The sequence below is a fragment of the Hipposideros armiger genome, unplaced genomic scaffold, assembly GCF_001890085.2.
Source record: "Hipposideros armiger isolate ML-2016 unplaced genomic scaffold, ASM189008v1 scaffold_61, whole genome shotgun sequence".
NCBI lineage: Eukaryota > Metazoa > Chordata > Mammalia > Chiroptera > Hipposideridae > Hipposideros > Hipposideros armiger.
The window spans coordinates 4,140,965-4,162,324 of NW_017731411.1; the positions used below are offsets into that span (position 1 = coordinate 4,140,965).

Below are 21,360 nucleotides of genomic sequence, written 5' to 3' on the forward strand. Positions count from 1 at the left end.
CAAAAAAATTTTTTTTTAAAGATTTTTCTTTTATTGGGGAATTGGGGGATGGGAACAGCGCTGGGGAATTGGGGTAAAGGGAACAGACAAGTTGCTGTCCTTTTGTTCTTCAGTCTAGTTGTGAAGGACGTTGCTTCACTGGCCCAAGTTGGCACCATCATTGCACCCTTCCTGGGCGAGGCATATCAGTCGCTGGCTTCTGGACAGCTGTTCACGGCAACTGCTGGCCGCTCACGCTGGCTGCTGGCTACACATGGTAGCCCATGGCAACCCACTGCAGCAGGGGCTGCAGCCTACGCCGTGGCTGGCAACTCACGGCAGCCCAGCTCCAGGTTGAGCTGTTGTTCAGCATCTTAGCTGTAGAGGGCAGTGTCATTGCTCCTCATATGTGGGATCTGAACCGGGGCCCTCTGGCATCCCAAGCCAGCTCTTAACCAATGCACCACTTGGCCGGCCCTTAACAAATTTTTAAGTGTATGGTACAATGTTGTTAACTGTGCATACAATGTTGTATAGCAGATTTCTAGAACTTAGTCATCTTGCATAACTGAAACTTCATACCTGTTAACAACAACTCTTTATTTCTTCTTTGTTCTACTCCCTGGCAACTACCATTCTATTTTCTGCTTCTGTGAGTTTGACTATTTTAGATACTACATATAAGTAGAATCATGCAGTATTTGTCCTTGTGTGACTGGCTTATTTTACTTAGCATAATGTCCTAAAGGTTCATCCATGTTGTCACATATCGCAGGACAGCCTTCTTTTCTTATGGCTAGACAATATTTTGTTGTGTGTGTATATATACATACACACACCCACCACATTTTGTTTATCCATTCATCCATTGATGGACATTTGGTTGTTTCCGTATCTTGGCTATTATGAATAATGCTTTAATGAAATGGGTGTACAAATATCTCATCAAGATTCTGATTTTAATTCTTTTGGATTAATACCCAGAAGTGGCATTGTTAGATGATGTAATGGTTCTATTTTTAATGTTTTTGAGGAATCCGCATACTGTTTTCCATAGTAGCTACACCATCTTATATTCCCACTAACAGTGTACAAGGGCTTCAGTTTCTCCACATCCCACCAACACTTGTTAACATTTTTGTTGTGATAAATCGCCATTCTAATATTTATGAGATGATATCTCATTATGGTTGTGTTCCATTGGTCTATATGTCTGTCGTTATACCATTATCATACTGTTTTCCATCACGGTGGTTTTGTAATATATTTTGAAATCAGGAAGTGTGATGCCTGCAACTTTGTTCTTCCTTCTCAAGATTGTTGTAGTTATTCAGGTCTTTTGTGGTTCTGTATGAATTTTAGGATTGTTTTTACTATTTCTGTAAAAAATACCATTGAGATTTTGAAAGGGATTGTATTGAATCTGTATAACGTGTTTCCCGAAAATAATACCGGGTCTTATATTAATTTCTGCTCCAACAACCTACATTTATTCATTTATTCATATACAAAAATCTACATTTATTCAGTCATGTCTGGCTGACGATCTTAACTGGGGCTTATGTTTGGGGTAGGGCTTATGTTACAAGCATCCTGAAAAATCATGCTAGGGCTTATTTTCCTGTTAGGTCTTATTTTCAGGGAAACGCGGTATTGCTTTGGGTAATATTGGCATCTTTAACAATATTAAGTCTTTCAGTTCATGTGCACAGGATGTCTTTCCATTTATTTGTGGCTTTAATTTCTTTCAGCAATATGTTTCACTTTTCAGTATACAAAGCTTTCACTTCCTTGGTTAAATTTATTCCTACATTGTTTTTTTTTATGCTGTTATAAATGGGATTTTTTTTCTTAATTTCCTTTATCAATAGAATAGTGCATTGTTAGTATATAGAAATGCAGTTGATTTTTGTGTGCTGATTTTGTCCTCTAACTGTAATAAGTCATCTACTTCTAACAGTTTTGTTTTGTTTTTAAATAGAGCCTTTAGGTTTTCTACATATAAGATTATGTCATCTGCAAATAAAGATAATTTTACTTCTTCCTTTCCAATTTGGATGCCACTTTTTTTTCTTGCTTAATTGTCAGCTAAGATTTCTGCTGTGTTGAATAGAAGTGATAAGAGGGAACTCTGGTCAGGATGGCAGAGCAGGTACATGCTGTGCTTGCCTCCTCTCAGGACCGCATCACAATTACAACTAAAGTACAGAATAACCATTATTGAGAATTGCCTGAAGTCTACCTGAACAGAAGTCCTACAACTAAGGACATACAGAAGAAGCTATGTCAAGACTGGTAGGAGGGGCAGAGACATGAAACTGACTGGCCCCATACCCACGTGTGGTGGTTAAAAATCAGGAAGGAGGGCTAGCCGAGTGGCTCAGTTGGTTAAGAGTTGGCTTAAGAGCGCAAGCTCTGAGGGCCGGCCGAGTGGCGCAATGGTTAAGAACTGGTCTGGGACGCCAGAGGGCCCCGGTTCGGATCCCACATATGAGGGTCAGTGACACTACCCTCCACAGCTAAGATGCTGAACAACAGCTCAACCTGGAGCTGGGTTGCCATGAGTCGCCGGCGACGGCGTAGTCTGCAGCCCCTGTGGCAGTGGGTTGCCATGGGCTACTGTGTGTAGCCAGCAGCCAGCGTGAGCGGCCAGCAGCCAGCGTGAGCGGCCAGCAGCCGCAGTGAGCGACCGTCCAGAAGCCGGCGACTGATCTGCCTCACCCGGGAAGAGCGCAATGATGGTGCCAACTTGGGCCAGTGAAGCAACGTCCTCCACAACTAGACTGAAGAACAAAACGACAGCAACTTGTCTGTTCCGCTTCCCCCAATTCCCCAGCACTGTTCCCTTCCCCCCAATACCCCAATAAAAATCTTTAAAAAAAAAAAAAGAAGAAGAGCGCAAGCTCTGAGCAACAGGGCCGCTGGTTCATTCCCACATGGGCCAGTGACGCTATGCCTGAGCTGAGCTGCTGCCGAGCTGCCAACAGGTGGCAGGATGGCACAGCTGGTATAACAACAAGATTGCCTGTTTGTTGGTGGGCTACGCCCACCTGCAACTAAGACTGAACTTGGCACCTTGGGCTGAGCTGCCACCTGGATGGCTCAGTGGATAGAGCGTGTGCTCTTAACAACAAGGCTGCTGGGTTCGACTCCCACATGGGATGGTGGCTACGCCCACCCGCAACTAAGATTGAACACAGCACCTTGAAATTAGAGGCCACGAAATGTGGATGGGCAGCCAGATGGCAACTGGCACCCTCCACAACGAAGACTGAAGAGCAACAATTTGGCTGGTCCCCTTCCCCAATTCCCCAACACTGTTCCCCTCACCTAATTCCCCAATAAAAGCTTAAAAAAAATCAGGAAGGATATCTCGGCTGTGGAGGTCTCCCCTGAGGAGCAAGGGGTCTCAGCCCCACATCAGGCTCCCAGTACAGGGTTCCAGTGCAGGAAACAGAAGTCCCCATAACTTATGGCTGTGAAAACCAGCAGAGATTGTGGCTGAGTGAAATAGAGGGCTGCTGGAGTCCCAAATGTTCCTGTTAAAGGTCCTGTACATAGACTTACTCACTGACTGACTTGTTCTGAGATCCAGTTCTGGGGCAGCAGCTCAAAAAGTGCCAGGTATATATGGAGAGGAACTGAATTGATTGTCTTCAGAATGAGGGCTGGAGGGGCAGCTTTCTCCCAGACAAAAGTGCTGGCAGAAGCCATTGTTCCTTTGTTGAGCCCTCCCCCAGGTGCCGGATCTGAGTCTCCATCAACCTGGCTAACACAATTCAGCCCGCCCTGGTGATTTCCTAAGCTCCTGCCCCACTCAATTTGTGGTTCCATCCAAGCCAATTCCAATGGCTTATCCATACAAATATCATGTCTTGATTCATGATGTGGACTTTACTAAAATCTCTCAAAGGTTCACAAAACCTAAACAAGCGGCATCTGCCTTCAGCGTGTCCCATACCTCTCCCTAAGCAGCCCCAAGCCCAGCGCTAGCAACAGCCAGCCTCAAGTCACAGCTTAGCCTCTCTCAGACACTTCTAAACTCAGCAAAGTGGCATCCATCTGCAGATCACTTTGTAGCTTATACCAAGTGGCCCCGGGCAGGGTATAGGCAGCATCTGACCTTGGCCTGTACCAGAGCCCCTCTCAAGAGGCCCCAGAACCACCACACCCAGTGGCCAGCTTCAGACCACACGAGAGCACCACCCAACCACCTCCACAGCACACCCAAAGGGCAGATCTAGCAGGCACCAGAGCTCTGCTAAAGCAAATTCTGCCTCAGATGGTCAGCCCCTGCACAACAGCTTCTCCACTGTAGTCACAGCCAGTCTTCAAAACCATTAAGCCTAAGAGTCAATCCTTCCCACTGATGTGCCAACAGCAGTCAAGACTCAACTACAACAGTAGGGCACATGCAACCCACACAAGGGACACACCTGGAGCACATGACTCAGGTGACCAGGGAGACTGCACTAGGTCCCACAGGACACCTACTACATAAGGCCACTCTATTAAGACCAGAAGACATAGCAGCTCTAATTAGTAGGAACAAACACAAGGAGGCAGCCAAAATGGGGAGACAAGGAAATATGTCACAAATGAAAGAACAGGGCAAAGCTCCAGAAAAAGGACTAAATCTGGAGACAAGCAATCTACCAGATGCAGAGTTCAAACACTGGTTATAAGGATGCTCAGTGACCTAAGAATTTTGACAAAGAGATAGGAAACGTAAAAATGGACATAGAAAACATAAAAAAGAACCAGTCAGAAATGAAGAATACAGGAGATCAACAGATTACATGAAGCAGTTGCTTGAATCAGTGATTTGAAAGGGTAGTAGAAAACACCCAATCAGAACAGCAGAAAGAAAAAAGAGTACAAAAATATGAGGATAGTTTAAGAGGCCTCTGGGACAACATCAAGCATACCAATATTCACATCATAAGGAGTACCAGAAGAAGAGAGAGAGAGGTATTGGAAAATCTATTTGAAAAAATAATGACTGGAAACTTCCCTAACTTGGTGAAAGAAATAGACATACCAGCTGGAGAAGTGCAGAGGGTCCCAAATAAGATGAACCCAAAGGGGCCCACACCAAGACACATCATAATTTAAATGTCAAAGTTTAAAGACAGAGAGAGAATCTAAAAAGCAGCAAGAAAAAAGCAGTTAGTTACCTACATGGGAGGCTCTAATAAGACTGTCAGCTGATTTCTCAACAGAAATTTAGCTGGCCAGAAGGGACTGGCATGAAATATTCAACATGATGAAAAGTAAGGACCTACCACCCAAGATTACTTTAGCCAACTATGCTATCATCTAGAATTGAAGGACAGATAAAGAGCTTTCCAGATAGGAGTTCATCACCACCAAACCAGTATTACAAGAACAGGAAAGGGACATCTTTAAGAAGAAGAAGAAAAAACAATAAAAAATATGAATAATAAAATGTCAGTAACTGAATATTTATCAACAACTACTTTAAATTTAAATGGATTAAATGCTCCAATCAAAAGATTGGTAGAGGAATGGATAAGAAAACAAGACCCTTACATATGCAGCCTACAAAAGACTCACTTCAGGTCGAAAGACACACAGACTGAAAGTAAAGGGGTGGAAAAAGATATTTCATGAAAATGGAAATAAAAAACAAAAAGCTGGGGTAGCAATATGTATTCCAGTGAAAAATAGACTTTAAAACAAAGATTATAACAAAAGACAAAGACGGACACAATAATCCCACTTCTGGGTATTTATCCGAAGAAATCCCAAACAGTACTTTGAAGAGACATGTGCATCCATATGTTCATTGCAGTATTATTTACAATAGCCAAGATACCCGGAGGCAACCTGGGTGTCCATCAGTGGATGAATGGATAAAGATGAAGTGGTACATGTATACAATGGAATATTACTCAGCCATAAATTAAAATGAAATCTTGCCATCTGCAACAACATAGGTGGTCCTAGAAGGTATTGTGTTGACTGGAGTAAGTCAGATAGAGATAGACAAATGTCGTATGACTTCACTTATATGTGGAATCTGGAGAATTCCACATATAAATGAGCAAGCAAAATGGAAAAAAGCTCATAGATACAAAGAGCATTTTGATGTTTGCTGGATGGGAGGGTTGAGGGGACTAGGTTAAGAGGGCAGGAGATTAAGAGGTACAAATTGGTAGTTACAAAATAGTCATGAGGATGTAGAGTATAGTATGGGGAATGTAGTCAGTAGTATTGTGATAACTATGGTGTCACATGGATACTGGATTATTGGGGTGGTGATCACTTCGTAAATTATATGTATGAATGTCCAATCTCTATGTTGTACATCTGAAGCTTATATAACATTGTAAGTCAATTGTAATTGACAAGCTAAAAAAGAGAGAGAGAGGGCCAGCCGAGTGGCATGTTGGTTAAGAGCTGGCTTGGGACGCCAGAGGGCCCCAGTTCGGATCCCACATATGAGGGATAGTGACAGTGCCCTCCACAGCTGAGATGCTGAACAACAGCTCAACCTGGAGCTGGGCTGCCGTGAGTCGCTGGCGATGGCGTAGGCTGCAGCCCCTGTGGCAGTGGGTTGCCATGGGCTACCGTGTGTAGCCGGCAGCCGCTGTGAGCGCAATGATGGTGCCAACTTGGGCCAGTGAAGCAACATCCTCCACAACTAGACTGAAGAACAAAAGGACAGCAACTTGTCTGTTCCCTTCCCCCAATTCCCCAGTGCTGCTCCCATCCCCCAATTCCCCAATAAAAATCTTGAAAAAAAAAAGAGAGAGAGAGAGAAATGATGAGAGTGGCCATCCTGCTATACATCCTTGTATGTAATCTTAGAGGAAAAGTTTTCAATTTCTTACCATTGAGGATGATGTTAGCTGTGAGTTTTTCATATATGGCCTTTATTATGTTGAGGTAATTTCTTTCTATTCCCAGTGTGTTGAGATTTTTAAATTGTGAATGAGTGTTGAATTTTGTCACATGATTTTTCTGCATCTATTGAGTTGTTCTTGTGATTTTTATCCTTCATATTTTTGATGTGGTATATCACTTTGATTTTTTTTTTATGTTGCTCCATCCTTGCATCCCAGGAATGAATTCCACTTGGTCGTTGTGTATGATCCTTTTAACGTACAATTGAATTCTGTTTGCCAGTATTTTGTTGAGTATGTCTGCATTTATGTTCATTAGTGATATTGTTCTGTAATTTTCTTGTAATGTCTTTGGCTTTGGTATTACTTAATATAAATGTATGTAGTTTTAAATGCCCTTTTTAGTACTGCTTTTGCTACATCCAGTAAGTTTTAGTATGCTGTGTTTTCATTTGCTCAAGATTATTTTTAAACTTTCTTCTTTGAGCCATTGGTTCTTCAGAGCATATTATTTAATTTCCACATATTTGTGGATTTTCCAGTTTTCTTTTTGTTATTGATTTCTGGTTTCATTGCATTGTGGTCAGAAAAGATACTTGGTATGATTTCTGTCTTCTTAAATTTGTTAAGAGTTGTTTTGTGATTTAACATTTGATCTGTCCTGGAGAATGATTTGTATACATTGAGAAGAACATGTATTCTGCTGCTTCTGAGTAGAACGTCTTTATATGTCTGTTAGGTCTGTTTAGTCTCTGGTGTTGTTCAAGTGTTTTGTTTTCTTAGTGATTTTACATCTGGGTGCTTTTTTTATCTATTATTGAAAGTGAGGTATTGAATTCTTCTATTACTGTATTGCTGTTTATTTCTTCCTTCACTGCTTTCAATGTTTGCTTAATATATTTAGGTGCTCTAATGTTGGGTGCATATATATTTATGATTGTCATGTTGTCTTGGTAGATTGACCCTTTTATCATTACATAATGCCCTTCTTTGTCTTTTGTGACCACCTTTGACTTAAAGTCTATTTTTGTCTGATAATAAGTATAGCCTCCCTGTTTTCTGTTTTCCCTTGGTTACTATTTGCATGGAATATCTTTTATCCCTTCACTTTCAGCCAATGTGTGTCCTTAAATCTAAAGTGAGTCTCTAGTAGAAAGCATATAATCTTGATTACTTTAAAAAAAAATCCGTTCAACCACTCTGTGTTTTGGGGAATTTAATCTGTTTACACTTAAGGTATTTATTTATTTATTTATTTTTAATTGGGGAATTGGGGGAGGGTAACAGTGTTGGGGAATTGAGGAAGGGGACCAGCCAAGTTGTTGTTCTTCAATCTTAGTTGTGGAGGGCACCAGTTGCCATATGGCTGCCCGTCGGCAGCTCGTGGCCTCTAAGCTCAAGGTGCTGTGTTACAATCTTAGTTGCGGGTAGGCGTAGCCACCATCCCATGCAGGAGTCGAACCAGCAGCCTTGTTGTTAAGAGCGCATGCTCTATCCACTGAGCCATCCGGACGGCAGCTCAGCTCAAGGTGCTGAGTTCAGTCTTAGTTGCGGGTGGGCATCGACACCGTCCCATGTGGGAGTCGAATCAGCAGCCTTGTTGTTAAGCGCACGCTCTATCCACTGAACCATCTGGGCCACAGCTCAGCTCAGCTCAAGGTGCTGAGTTCAGTTTTAGTTGCGGGCAGACGTAGCCCATCAAACAGGCAGTCTTGTTGTTAGAAGCATGTGCTCTCACCAGCTGAGTCATCCTGCCACTTGTTGGCAACTCAGCGGCAGCTTAGCTCTGGCCCAGAGTCACTGGCCCATGTGGGAATTGAACCAGCGGCCCTGTTGCTCAGAGCTCATTCTCTTAAGCCAATTCTTAACCAACTGAGCCACTCGGCCAGCCCTTAAGGTATTTATTGATAGGATAGAAATTATTACCATCATTTTAATTGTTTTCTGAATCTCTTTTAGGTCTTTTGTCCCTCTTCCTCTCTTGCTGTCTTTTGTGGGTTTTTTTTTTTTTTTTAATGTAGTGACATGCTTTGATTCTTTTCTCATTGTCTTTCGCTTATAGGTATTTTCATCGTGGTTACCATGGGGCTTACAGAAAAGATCTTGTAGTAATATAATCTATTTTACGCTGATAACAACTTAACTTTAATTGCATACAAAAACTTGATTCTTTTCTCCCTGGCCCCCTTCTCATCCCAGCACTTTTTTTGACTCAAATAAGTCATTTTAAATTTTTGTACATAGTTTTCTATAAAAGGGATAATCTATTCAGCTAACCCAGGGGTTCTCAAAGTATGGTTTGCACAGCCATAAGAGGTCTCTGAGACTTTTTCAAGGGGGTTCATTTGGTCAAAACTGTTTGCAGAACAATTCTAAGATATTATTTGTCTTTTCACTGTGGTGTCATTTGTACTGGTGGTAGAAAGACAGTTGTGGGAAAACCTGCTGACAGTGAACCAAATTGTACTAGTAATCATTGTGTGCTTCTACATATTCCCAGTAAAACTAAGTGCCAGTTTTACTTAAGAATGTCTTTGGAGAAGTAGATAATTAATTTTATGAAATCATGTGTGATGAAATGGGAAATATGCAGAAGCCCTTAGGCATACTGTAGCATACTACATGTGTAGTTGATTGTTTTTGTGAGTTCTAGTAGTTGCTTTTTTCATGGAGTACCATTTTTACTTGTAAGAATGACTATAGACAAACTGTGGTTATTCAGATTTGGATATTTGGCAGACATTTTCTTGGAAATGAATGAAGTGCGCTTGTCATTTAAGGGAAAACAGTATTTTTACCTATGGCAAAATTTAAGGTTTTCAAGTGAAAATTACTATTTTGCAAAGCTGGTGTTCACCACTATGTGCTTTGACAGCTTTAAAGAGTGTTCTGATAAGATCACTGGTGATACTAATGATGTGATTTCTTTTTCTGCACTGTATGATGTGGCATATCAACATTTGGAAGGTCTGCATATATCAGTGAACCAATATTTTCCAAAATATTTGAAAATATCTGATACTATAAAATCATTCATGAGTCAACAAAGATCCATTAAACATGGGAGATAGACTGGTCGATTTTAATGTAACAGAATACAACAAGTTCATTGATATGGTTTCAGAGTCCACATTCTAACCTTTAAGAAACTATCACTTGTCAAGTTTTGGTGTACTGTAAAAGAAGAATATATCCACAATTATCTCAAAAAGCTATTAAAATACTCCTTTTCCCAACTATACATCTCTGAGGCCCGATTTTAATATATATAAAAGAAATCCATTTCCTTATTCACAACACTTCTGATACCAAATGTGTGGGTTTTCCACACCAAGCAATTCTCCATTTCTCTGTGGACATTAACTAGGCATCCTGCAGTTTAATTCATTCTGACACTAACTACCTGGAGTTAGTGTAGACCCCACAAGTTAAGGCCTCTGTCTCATAAGACTGCCCCCCACCACTACTTCAGATGCCAGTTGCAAGTCCCAAGTTGTCACCTATACTTCTGGCCAAATAGCTATAAATCAGGGGTTCTCACGTGTTCTTCATATTCAGTAATTGCTATAATGGCTCTCAGAACTCAGGGAAACACTGCTTATGTTTATTGGTTTATTTTAAAGGATATTATAAAGTGTACAAGTGAACAACCAGGTGAAGAGGTATATACATAGGGCAAAGTCCAGAAGGGTTTAAGTGCATGAGTTTCTGTCTCTGTGGAGTCCAGGTGTGCCACCCTTCCAGCACATAGATGCATTCACCAACCTGGAAACTCTGAACTACTTCATTGAGGGTTTTTAGGTCCATTATGTGGGGATGATTGATTAAATCATTGAGTATTGGTGTTAATTTGATGATCCCCAGCTCCTCTACTTTTCCCAGGAGGTTAGAGAGTGGGGCTGAAAGTTCAAACACTCTAATCACATGATTGGTACCTCTAGCAACCAACCCCCGTTCTGCCAATCACCTCTTTACCATAAACTTTCCTAGGATTGAAAGGGGCTTATTATGAATAACAACAGATAGTCACATCACTCCTACCACTCAGGCAATTTCCAGGGTTTTAGAAGCTCTGTGCCAGGAACCAGGATGAAGAATATGCATTTCTATGTTCTTGTATCAGGATATCACAATATACTTCAGCCAAAACAAAATAGCACGAAACATTGAATGCCAAAGCAGATATGAAAGTCCAACAGTTTGCTATCAAGACAAATATAAAACAGTACCCTCTTCTAACTAACTTTTCAGTTGGAAAAATAGTTATTTTTCCATTAAAAAATGTTGTTTATGTTAACTTCTAACAGATTTAATATTGTTAATTTTAACTGAATCAATATTTTTTCTCATTTTTAAATTTCTAATATGTTAATATCTATAAATAAAATCCACATAAACGAAAGCTCTTTAGGGTCCTCAGTAATTTTTAAGATATCAAAGAAGTCTTGAGACTGAAAAGTTTGAGATTTATTGTTTTAACCTTCTAGGTCAAATGAATGTAATATTTATGTGAAATCATTTTGTAAAATATTTAAAATAGATTTATAAATAACGTTTGAGCTCGTATTGTTATATTGCTGTGAACATCCGTCACGTTTGGACTTTGAAGAAAAGACATGGAGAGAATGTGCATAAATCATTGCTGTGAAGGAGCCTGTTAGCTTAGATGAGGAGTGAAGGGGGAAATTCACATATAACTCTGCTGTTCTACAAACCAGACAGTGAAAAAGCAGTATTATGATGAGGCTTGTTTTATCCTAAATATACTTATACATACATTTATATTTGTATATATGTATATTTGTATATATGTGTATGCCCTGCTATTCATGAATATAGTCCATCACTAGTTCAAGTTGTATTTTGATTTTTGAAGTTGTCCCCTTCTTCCCTTGCAGGTATAGAACAAGATGCAGTGAATACTTTTACCAAATATATATCTCCAGATGCTGCTAAACCAATACCAATTACAGAAGCAATGAGAAATGACATCATAGGTAAGCAGTACTTGAAGCTATGGCCCAAAAAAAAGCCTATTTTTGGTTATTAAGAGAATTTTTTATGAACATGGTATTTAATATATCATTTCCTAGTCTTTTTCCAAAGTACTTTATTATATTTGATTGTAATTTACTTACAGACTCTGTCTTATATGTTGGACCCAAATTCTTAAACTTTGACTTAAAGAACAACAACAGCAAGAACAATAATAGTACACATTTATTGAGTATTTACTGTGTCCCAGAAAATATTCTAAACGCTTTCCATAGATAAACTCGTTTAATCTTCTAAAGAACCTTGCAGTAAAAATATAGTTATTATTTTATAAATGAAGAAACTGAAGTACAGAGTGGGTAAGTAATTTACCCAAGGTAACACAGCTCAGAAATGGCAGAGTCAGGATTTGAAACCAGACACCTGTATGTTAACTAGTATGCCATTTAGCAGTGTTTTTCAAACTGTGCACTGAGAGACCAATCTCTTATGTCCTCATCCCCCTGCCAAAAAAATACTAGAATAGAAAAGTCAAAGTGCTTCACAGTAGTAAGAGCAAACAAACATCATTTAAGGAAATTGTTTCCTTCATATAAACATATATGTATGTGTATACTGAGTCACGTACTCATAAATATATTTCTCTGTAAATCATAGTAAACAAAAAGTTTGAAAGCATTTACTGTGTTTCATCAAAAAAAGCTTAGGTGCACGTGTAATCACAGATAAAAGTAGTTCACTTATTCATTGAACAAATACTCCCTTCAAGTCTTAGTACTGTTTTGCATTTTTATTACCAAAATTTAATATTTTGGATTTATGGACATACAGCATGTTATTCTACTCCTAGCAGATTCTTCCCAGCATGGGGCTCTCTCAGTCATTACTGCAGGTCCTTTGTACTCACTCATTGCTGAAGACAGCAAAACCTCCTCAGTCTCAGCTGTGGTTCTAAAAATTGGTCCATCATACTTTCCAGTGAACAATGGTTGGCTATTTTGGGGTCCATTAAAAGCCGCCCCATTGTCTTCCTTTTTTTTTTATCCCACATAGACAAGGTCTCATGATACATAGGTCTTGTGACGCTTGGTAGTTTGTTCTTATCTGCTTGTATTTTGGGGTTTTCGCTCAGTTTTGTTGCGTCATGGAATTTTGGTTTTTCTGTGTAGTTCCTTGCTTTTTATGTGGGAATTTGTTGCTATCTTGTTCACACTTCCCTAGACTGACTTTTCCTAATAATACTACTGGGATGTCCTAACTGATTGGAATTTGACTATTTGAAGAATTGGTTGGCTAGTGATTCCTTTGGGGCTTTGTTTGTACCAATTGATAACCAAAGTGTCTGGGGTAGGGGAGAAAAGGAGGGAGTTTTGAGCCAAATAAAACATTTAAAAATGAAATGTCACTGCAGTTCTAATTTTCCTTTTCTTAAACTTTATCAAATTAATGATGTAATCCCATGAGGGGAAAAATTTTCTGAAGGATCAGCTTGATAACATTTAGTGATCAAGGGATTTGAGAAAGTTTCCATCCCAGTGTCTGTTGTTATGCATTTAAAATTGTTAATTAGCTATATGTCTTTAGACCAGCCACTCTTCATTCTTCTGAATCCTGCATTGTCTCCTATTTCAGTTGGAATATTTTAATATAGCTGTACTTCAACTAAGTTATAATTTGAAGAAGTCTCCACTTTAGCTATTATAGTTTTGTATCCCATCTGTTTAATGTAAATGTTATTCGTGGGTTTTCGGTGTTGTTATGTAATTACTCTGTTTTGATGTGGGGATTCAGAATGACCCCAAAACTATGCTTCCATTGCCCCTTCTTTCTTCCACAAATCCATGAAGTGGTGGAATTTTAAAAATACTTTGAAGGTACAGCTGACAGAATGTGCTGATGGTTTGGAAGCGAGTGGTGGGAGAGGAAAAACAGGAATCAAACATGACTGAATTCCCCGGAGAGTGGAGTTGCCATTTATAAGATGAGGAAGATTGTGGGTGTAATGCCTTATGGGGAAAATTGGGAGTTTGGGTTTTAGAAATCCAAATGGTGGGTGTCAAGTAGCCAGTGCGACATATATGTTAGGAGTTTGTGAGAGAGGTCCAGTTTGGAGATAACCTACAGAGGGTGCCAAAAAATGTATACACATTTTTTTTCTGTTTTTAAAAAATATGGAACGCTTCACGAATTTGCATGTCATCCTTGCACAGGGGCCATGCTAATCTTCTCTGTATTGTTCCAATTTTAGTATATGTGCTGCCGAAGCGAGCACTGTATACACATTTTAAGAAAGAAAAACTGTATTAAAATTGTAATACTCAATATATACCGATAACAAAAGATGAATACAAGTCATGTTTGACTTCTGCAATTACAAGAGGTGCTCAAAGTTACCATTAGTGTCCAGACATTTCTGATTATGGCTAGCTACTGCTTGAGCAACGTTGACGAAAGTGTCCACTTGTATACATTTTTTTGGCATCCCCAGTATTTGGAAGTCATCAGAATATAGAAGGTTTAGAGTCATGAAACTGGATTACCATGGGAATGAATGAACTAAGTGAAGACAGGATGTATAAGGACTGCATGCTGGAGCAGGCCTAACATTTAGAATCTGTCAGATGAGGACGAACTAGCAAAGGAGACTTAGAAATAACTGCCAGTAGTAACATAGGCCCTCCTACATCAACTATGTATCAAGAGAGTAGTTTTTTTATAAGCCAAGTGAAAAGTGTTTCTGGGAGAAAGGGAGTAATCAGAGGTGTTAAATCATACTGATAGGTTAAGTAAAATGAAGAGTAGGACTGGAATGGATTTGGCAACCTGGTGGGCAACTGGTCATCTTAATTACTGTGGGCCTTTTGGGAGGAGTCTTAAGAGAGAATAGGAAGAGGAATGAAGACAAGCATGGGGAACTCTTCCGAGGCATTTTGCTGTAAAGATGAATTGGAAGGGGATGTTAAAAAACAATGGTTTTTGGTTTTAAGGTGGTGTGTTATAAACATATAAAGTGTTTGATAGCATGCAAACATATATGTATGGTGTACAAACAGTATATAAAGGTGGTGAGAACAAGGCAATAGCGAAAAAAATATGACGCAGGAGAGAGGAGAGACACTGCTGTAGGAAAGAAGTGGGGAGAAGGCAAACAAGGGTGGGATCAGTGCTCCAACAGAGGGTTGCCTGGGTAGGAGTAAGGACAGTTTATCTGTAGTAACAGGAGAGTGCAGAGTACGTGGGTAGAGATGCAGGTGGGTTGGTAGATACCGAGGGAAGTAATAGAAATAATTTCCTGATAGCTTCTATTTTCTTAGTAAAGTAGGAAGCAAAGAGAACAGGAGAAGAGGTGTTAAGACATTTAAGGAGAGAGTAGGAGATGTGCCATGTATTATCTAGGTCTCTTTAAGAGAATGTGAGAATAAACAGACTAGGGCACTGTAGTAGGATCCTTGGGTTTCATTAAGATCCCAATAAGGTCATGAACTTAAAGTGAAACCAGCCATCAGCATTGTATGTTTTTTTCTAGCCATGTTTAATAGTTAGCTAAACAGCTCATCGATATGCTACAGTTTATTTAGGCAGTTCCTTATTTTAGCACATTTTAATGTTTTAGAATTTTCATTGAATAACATTTTGATAAACATTTTTACTGATGAATCTTTTCATAAATCCATAATCCTTTAGGTTACAGTCCTAGAAATAGAATTGCTGATTGAAAAGATATGTTCATTTTTAAAGCTTAAGCTAGAAAATGCCCAGTGGCCCTCCAGAAAGATATACCAATTTATATTCCCACTAACACGTGTCATTTTTCCCATCCCCTCGCTCAAGCATATGTATTGTAAAACAATTAGACATATAGCTTGTTAAAACACTTTTGTGCCAATTTACTACACAAAATGTGGGGTGCCTTCTTATTCTATAGTTATACAGAGAGTGCCAAAAAATGTATACACATTTTAAGAAAAGAAAAAACTATTAAAATTGTAATACAATGAATGATGCTAGCATTCATTTGATTAACGCCATCTTTTGAGCGAATCTCATACCACACATTGCTACTGTAATTCAATTCAATTTCCAAAAGTAATACACTGATAACAGCTCTTAAAATGTATACATTTTTTTGGCACCCCCAGCCTGGTATATTTGTTCTTTTGTGAATTGTCTTTTCATGTCCTTTGCTCATTTTTCTTTTGGTATATTTCTGACTAGTTTGTAAGAACTCGTGATATACGAATGATAATCTGTCATACATAAAATGTCATACATGCTAAAACATTTCTTATCCTAATTTGTCTTTTTGTTTTGTTTTGGGGGTGTTTTAATGTATAAAATTAATTTTATGTTGTTAAATCTTTTGGTTTCTGCTTTTGCATGTATGTTCAGAAGGACCTTCTGCTCAAGATCAGCGGTTCACCTGTATTTTCTATTAGTTCCATTTAAAACCTAATTTATATGCCTTTACAGTTATTTCCCACTTTGATTCATAAATATGTGTATTTTGGATTTAGTAGAAATTTAATTATTTACCATTTCTTTTACAGCAAAGATTTGTGGAGAAGATGGACAGGTAGATCCCAACTGTTTTGTTTTGGCACAGTCCGTAGTCTTTAGTGCAATGGAGCAAGAGTAAGTTAATTTCATGCTTTCGCATTTTGCATTCTTGAAAATTTGGGTTCAGTGTCAGGGATGGGCTTCAGTCAACCAAAAAAAAAAAATAAACTATGAGGATTTAAGTATTTTGAATGTTTATAAGATCTTATAGGCATACTCTAACACTATCTAGGTTAATGATTTCTTTTAAATGTAAATTGTGAACTCTATTAAAAATAAAACATTTTATTTTTAATGTCAATATTTCCTAAGTTAGAATAATTTGATTTAAATTCTGAAGTCATTTGGGGTGATTGTGACTATTAGAATTGGTTTATTGATTTAAACAATGCATGTCTCAGATGAATATCTTAATGTGTTAGTGTGTGCTTTAAGCTTAACGGATACCATATTAGTAAATATACATAGATTTGTTGAACTGCCTCCAAAGGTTTTTTGGTGTTTTTTTTTAATTACTGCTGCATGCTCCTAAAAAGTTTACATATTCTTTCATTTAGCATTTACGAAAAGGGTGCTCTATGTAGGGCACAGTTAGATATAGTACCTGCCTTGAAGAAAGTGACAGCCTAATAAGAGAAACAGGGCATGTTCTTTTGTTACTGTAATATGAGGTAGCATGTGTTAAATATCAGAGGAGAGCTACAAAGTCAGTAAGAGGTGGGAGAGATTACTTACAGGTAGAGGAATCAGGAACTAACACTGTGGAAAGGGAGGTAGTATTGACCTAGGCTTTTTACATTATAATAGGCATAATATGGAAAGAGTATTTTTTCCATTTAAGATCTTTCCCTTGGTCATTCCCTCAAATTGTCCCCTTTTGTCCATGTGTAGGCACTTTAGTGAGTTTCTGCGAAGTCATCATTTCTGTAAATACCAGATTGAAGTGCTGACCAGTGGAACTGTTTACCTGGCTGACATCCTCTTCTGTGAGTCAGCCCTCTTTTATTTCTCTGAGGTAAAGTCTGCATTTCCTTTCATACTCTATTAGAGCATTTCAGCCTCTAAACTTATAAATGCTGAGGCCCTATCTACAGAAAATAACATAGAAGAAGATACCAATCATTTCCAAAAAGGTCAATTGGATTTAAATAATTTTATTATTGTTTTAAATTGTATATAATGGCAAGAGTACTTTAATGACAAATTAGATTAAAATGAAAACATGAAAATTCAATGTAAGATAACTCTAGTTTTGAAAAACCTAATTAAGAGAATGCATAGTTTTAATTATTTGGAACTGTTGTAAAACCACAGAATTTGATTCTTGATTCTAGTGCTCAAATATTGGGAGACAAGACTTTAGAAGAGAAAAAGAAAAGTAGGACATTTTTTTCCTACTATCATCACTTTTGCTTTAGCATTTGCAATAAGCAATGAATATATTAATCTTCCTGAGGCATACATTTTAGTCTAATGGTATATGTAGGCTTCAGCAAATGAAATTCTCCTGTTAAAAAACAAATGACTATTAAGTAGAGATAAGAGGATTCCCAGTCTCTCAAAACAGTAACTTAAATCCACACTTGTGTTCTGCCTCTTCACAAGAATACAGTTCAGTTGATTTAGTTTTTCACTTCCTCTTTGCCATAAGTTTGTCAGCATTTCTTCAGGTTAATATGGCTGCATGGAATGATGGAATCAAGTATAAAAGATAAGGTCTGGTTACTTTATTCTTTGTATGTTTGCCAGTGAGGAACCGCTAATCCATCTTTACTGTAATTTTTACTTCAGTTCACTAAAATTTCCGTCCAGCTGTGTGGTGGTGGGTTTTTTTTTATTAGTTTTGTCTTGTTTTGTTTTCCCCTAAAATAATGTTTTTAAACTTTTTAATCTCAAATGACTGTAAGTTGCTGACTAGCATTAACTGAACAAATGAATGTTAGATTTTTTTGGTTTTTTGCTTATAGCCTGTATTTTAATAGTTAGGGCTTATAAATTAGGGATAGTGAGAGAAGTCTGTTTATAGTCTTATTTTCCTCTTCTGTATTTTTCCTTCTAGTACATGGAAAAAGAAGATGCAGTGAATATCTTACAGTTCTGGTTGGCAGCAGATAACTTTCAGTCTCAGCTTGCTGCCAAAAAGGGCCAGTATGATGGACAGGAGGCACAGAACGATGCCATGATTTTATATGACAAGTGAGTGTTATTGATAGATGTATTCAGCATTCAGCAGCTATTATTGTACTTTGGAAATAAAGATGATTAAATTCAGTCTTGCTGTCCAGGAGCTGACAGGGAGCAGCACAAAAGCTGCTTTTCATATGGTATATGTAAAGTTTTGGGGGTTCTTAGCGCAAAACTTTCTGCTGGGGAAAAGGGAGATTTGTGTGTGGCAGGCAGGATGATGATGGTTGAAGTCAGGAGGGTTTCACAGAAGAAAGATTTAAATTGGATACTGAAGAATGAATTGAATTTTGCTAGCCAGAGGAAGCAGGAAAGAACATTCTAGGCAGATGCACTGGCACAAGCAAAGTCATAGAAACTTGGGGGGATGTGGCACTTTCAAGAAACTTGAGTTTGGATAGTTGAAACTTGAGTAGGGAATATAGGAGGAAGATGAAACTAATTGAAATATATTGTACAGAGTCCTGAATATCTGTGTATGGGTGTATCATATTTTCTGGTGCATATCCGCTCAGCCAGATTAACTACTCAATGAATAATAGTTTTTCATTAGTCTTCACTGAAAATGAGAGAGTAGCAAACTCTTACAGAATTGAAACATCAAGCAAGTGATAAAGCTGTGGCCGGTTCCATACTACATGGTGTTCCTTGTTTTCTTTAACTTTTATTATTCTGTAAAGAAAAGTAATGTGTTATTTGTATCCACAAGCGTTAAGAAGATAACTGGAGGGTAGAGAAAAATCCAGGGATGTTAGAGTTGGAAGAGGGCTGAGAGCTAGGTTCCTAAACATTGCTCTGTAGGCCCACACTGGGCTGTCTGCATAAGAATCACTTGGGAGCTTGTTAAAAATAGGTTTCTAGTCCCCCACTCTTAAGAGATTCTGACTCAGCAAGTTTGAGGTATGACCCAGGAACCTTTATTTTTAGAAGACACTCCAGATGATTCTGATGAGTAGCCTGATTGGGAATCAAGTCTGATTTTCCTATCTTGCAGATAAGAAAACTAAGACCCAGAAAGGGAGTGGCTTTCTCAAAGTCACAGGGCAAGTTAGTGACAGAACTTGGACTGGAATGCAATTCTTAATGTTTATCCAGTGTTTATTTTAGTTATATTTGTGAAAAATATTGTATATTATGAGAAACATTGTTATGTCAATGTTGAAATACCAGGGTGCCCCAAAATTTCAAACCATGGAGGAACATTTGTTAAGATGGAAGGCTCGCTTTTTGTTAAGAAAACACTGATATCAAAAAAAAGAAGAGCTTTCTTTATGCTGTAACAGAAGAGTGGTGCTAGTAGAGTCCTAGCCAGAGCTCAGTAACCACATGGAGCAGAGACCCTGTTTTCCCACTGGCTCGCATTTTCACATTGAGAGCCATTTCTAAATGAAGGTTACTGTATAGCAGCCCACTGTCACTGTCTTCTTGACAAGTTCATTATGCCAAATTTGACTTTACCAGTCCGTACTTGTTTCTTTTTATATCTTATGTGTGCATCTTCACAATCATGCCTCACCAGCCTTTCTGTACTTATATCATAGACAGAAGTTAGAAGCCACTAGAATGCTGGGAAGAGAACATATAGTATATGTTTTCCTCCTTTAATACCCTTTTTTAAGTACCTCCTTTATAATCAGCTTACCAAAACACTAGTGGTACTATATCCTATGAAGATAAAAATCTTTGAGTTATCATTGATTACTCCTTTTCCTTTATATACCAAATCATCAACATGTCCTATTATTCTATCTAAATACATCAAATCCATCCACTTCACACTCTGCTATTTTGTTATGAATTCCTGCATGTATATTACATATGCCTCATAGTTATAATGGTGTGTTCTCATTGTATCCTGTGAAGGGATCTTTTCTGCTCTCTTTCTAAGGGAAAGGACTGTGTCTTACCCACTTTTAAATCCATTTCTTCCTACCAAGTACTGAATACAGAACAGAAAATAGGTGTCCATTAAATGTGTGTGAAGGATTGATTTCTTTGCCTCAGTTGTAGCCTAACTCTCGAAAATCTTAAACAAGAACTAAGGATGATGAAAGGCAGATAGAGAGGTAGCACGTTGACTCAGATATCTTTGGGGTGATGGAAGTAAAGTTTGCAGTAGGACTGTCATCACCCAGCTTTATAGCACTAGGTCTGCAGGCTGAATCAAGTACCTTCATAGAAGATTCTCTGTTGTAGGTGCTAGGAGTTGCTTAGACTTTCTGTGGAATGTGGTTTTACTTTGGCTGTCTTTCTACCATAGGTACTTCTCCCTGCAGGCCACACATCCTCTTGGATTTGATGATGTTGTAAGGTTAGAAATTGAATCCAATATCTGCAGGGAAGGTGGGCCACTCCCTAACTGTTTTACAACTCCATTACGTCAGGCCTGGACAACCATGGAGAAGGTAACCAAGAACTTCACAAGTATCAAACCACAAAAAGTTTTTACTGGGGGAAACCCAGAAAATATAGCGTGGGAAAAACCAAATGTAACAGAAGAGTGGAAAATTGAAGCAGTGCAGTGTAGCCATTAAGAGTGGAGTCTTTGAGTCTCACCTGGTTTGTATTAATCTTAACCTTTATAAGCTGAGTCAGCTCAGGCAGTTACTGAAATTTTTTAACGCCATTTTTCTCATCTGTAAAATGGGGATAATGTGGATAACTTACTTTAAAGTAATTTTGAGGATAAAAATGCGGTAAGATGTATAAAGTACTTATTAATTAGATAGCAGTATTGGGCAAAGTTAGCTTAGGAATGATCCAGATATTTCACTGA

At 38.4% G+C, this 21,360-nt stretch overlaps 1 protein-coding gene across 1 annotated transcript in view; it reads left to right on the plus strand.

The window, feature by feature from the left end:
- The window catches only part of AKAP10 (A-kinase anchoring protein 10), an 80,742-nt gene that overhangs the window by 27,132 nt on the left and 32,250 nt on the right, over positions 1 to 21,360 (plus strand). Inside the window, exons 5-9 of the mRNA XM_019641534.1 lie at positions 11,747 to 11,845; positions 16,391 to 16,475; positions 17,292 to 17,415; positions 18,460 to 18,596; positions 20,845 to 20,989. Of these exons, the coding sequence (XP_019497079.1) occupies positions 11,747 to 11,845; positions 16,391 to 16,475; positions 17,292 to 17,415; positions 18,460 to 18,596; positions 20,845 to 20,989 (590 nt within the window). The remainder of the gene's footprint in view (positions 1 to 11,746; positions 11,846 to 16,390; positions 16,476 to 17,291; positions 17,416 to 18,459; positions 18,597 to 20,844; positions 20,990 to 21,360) is intronic.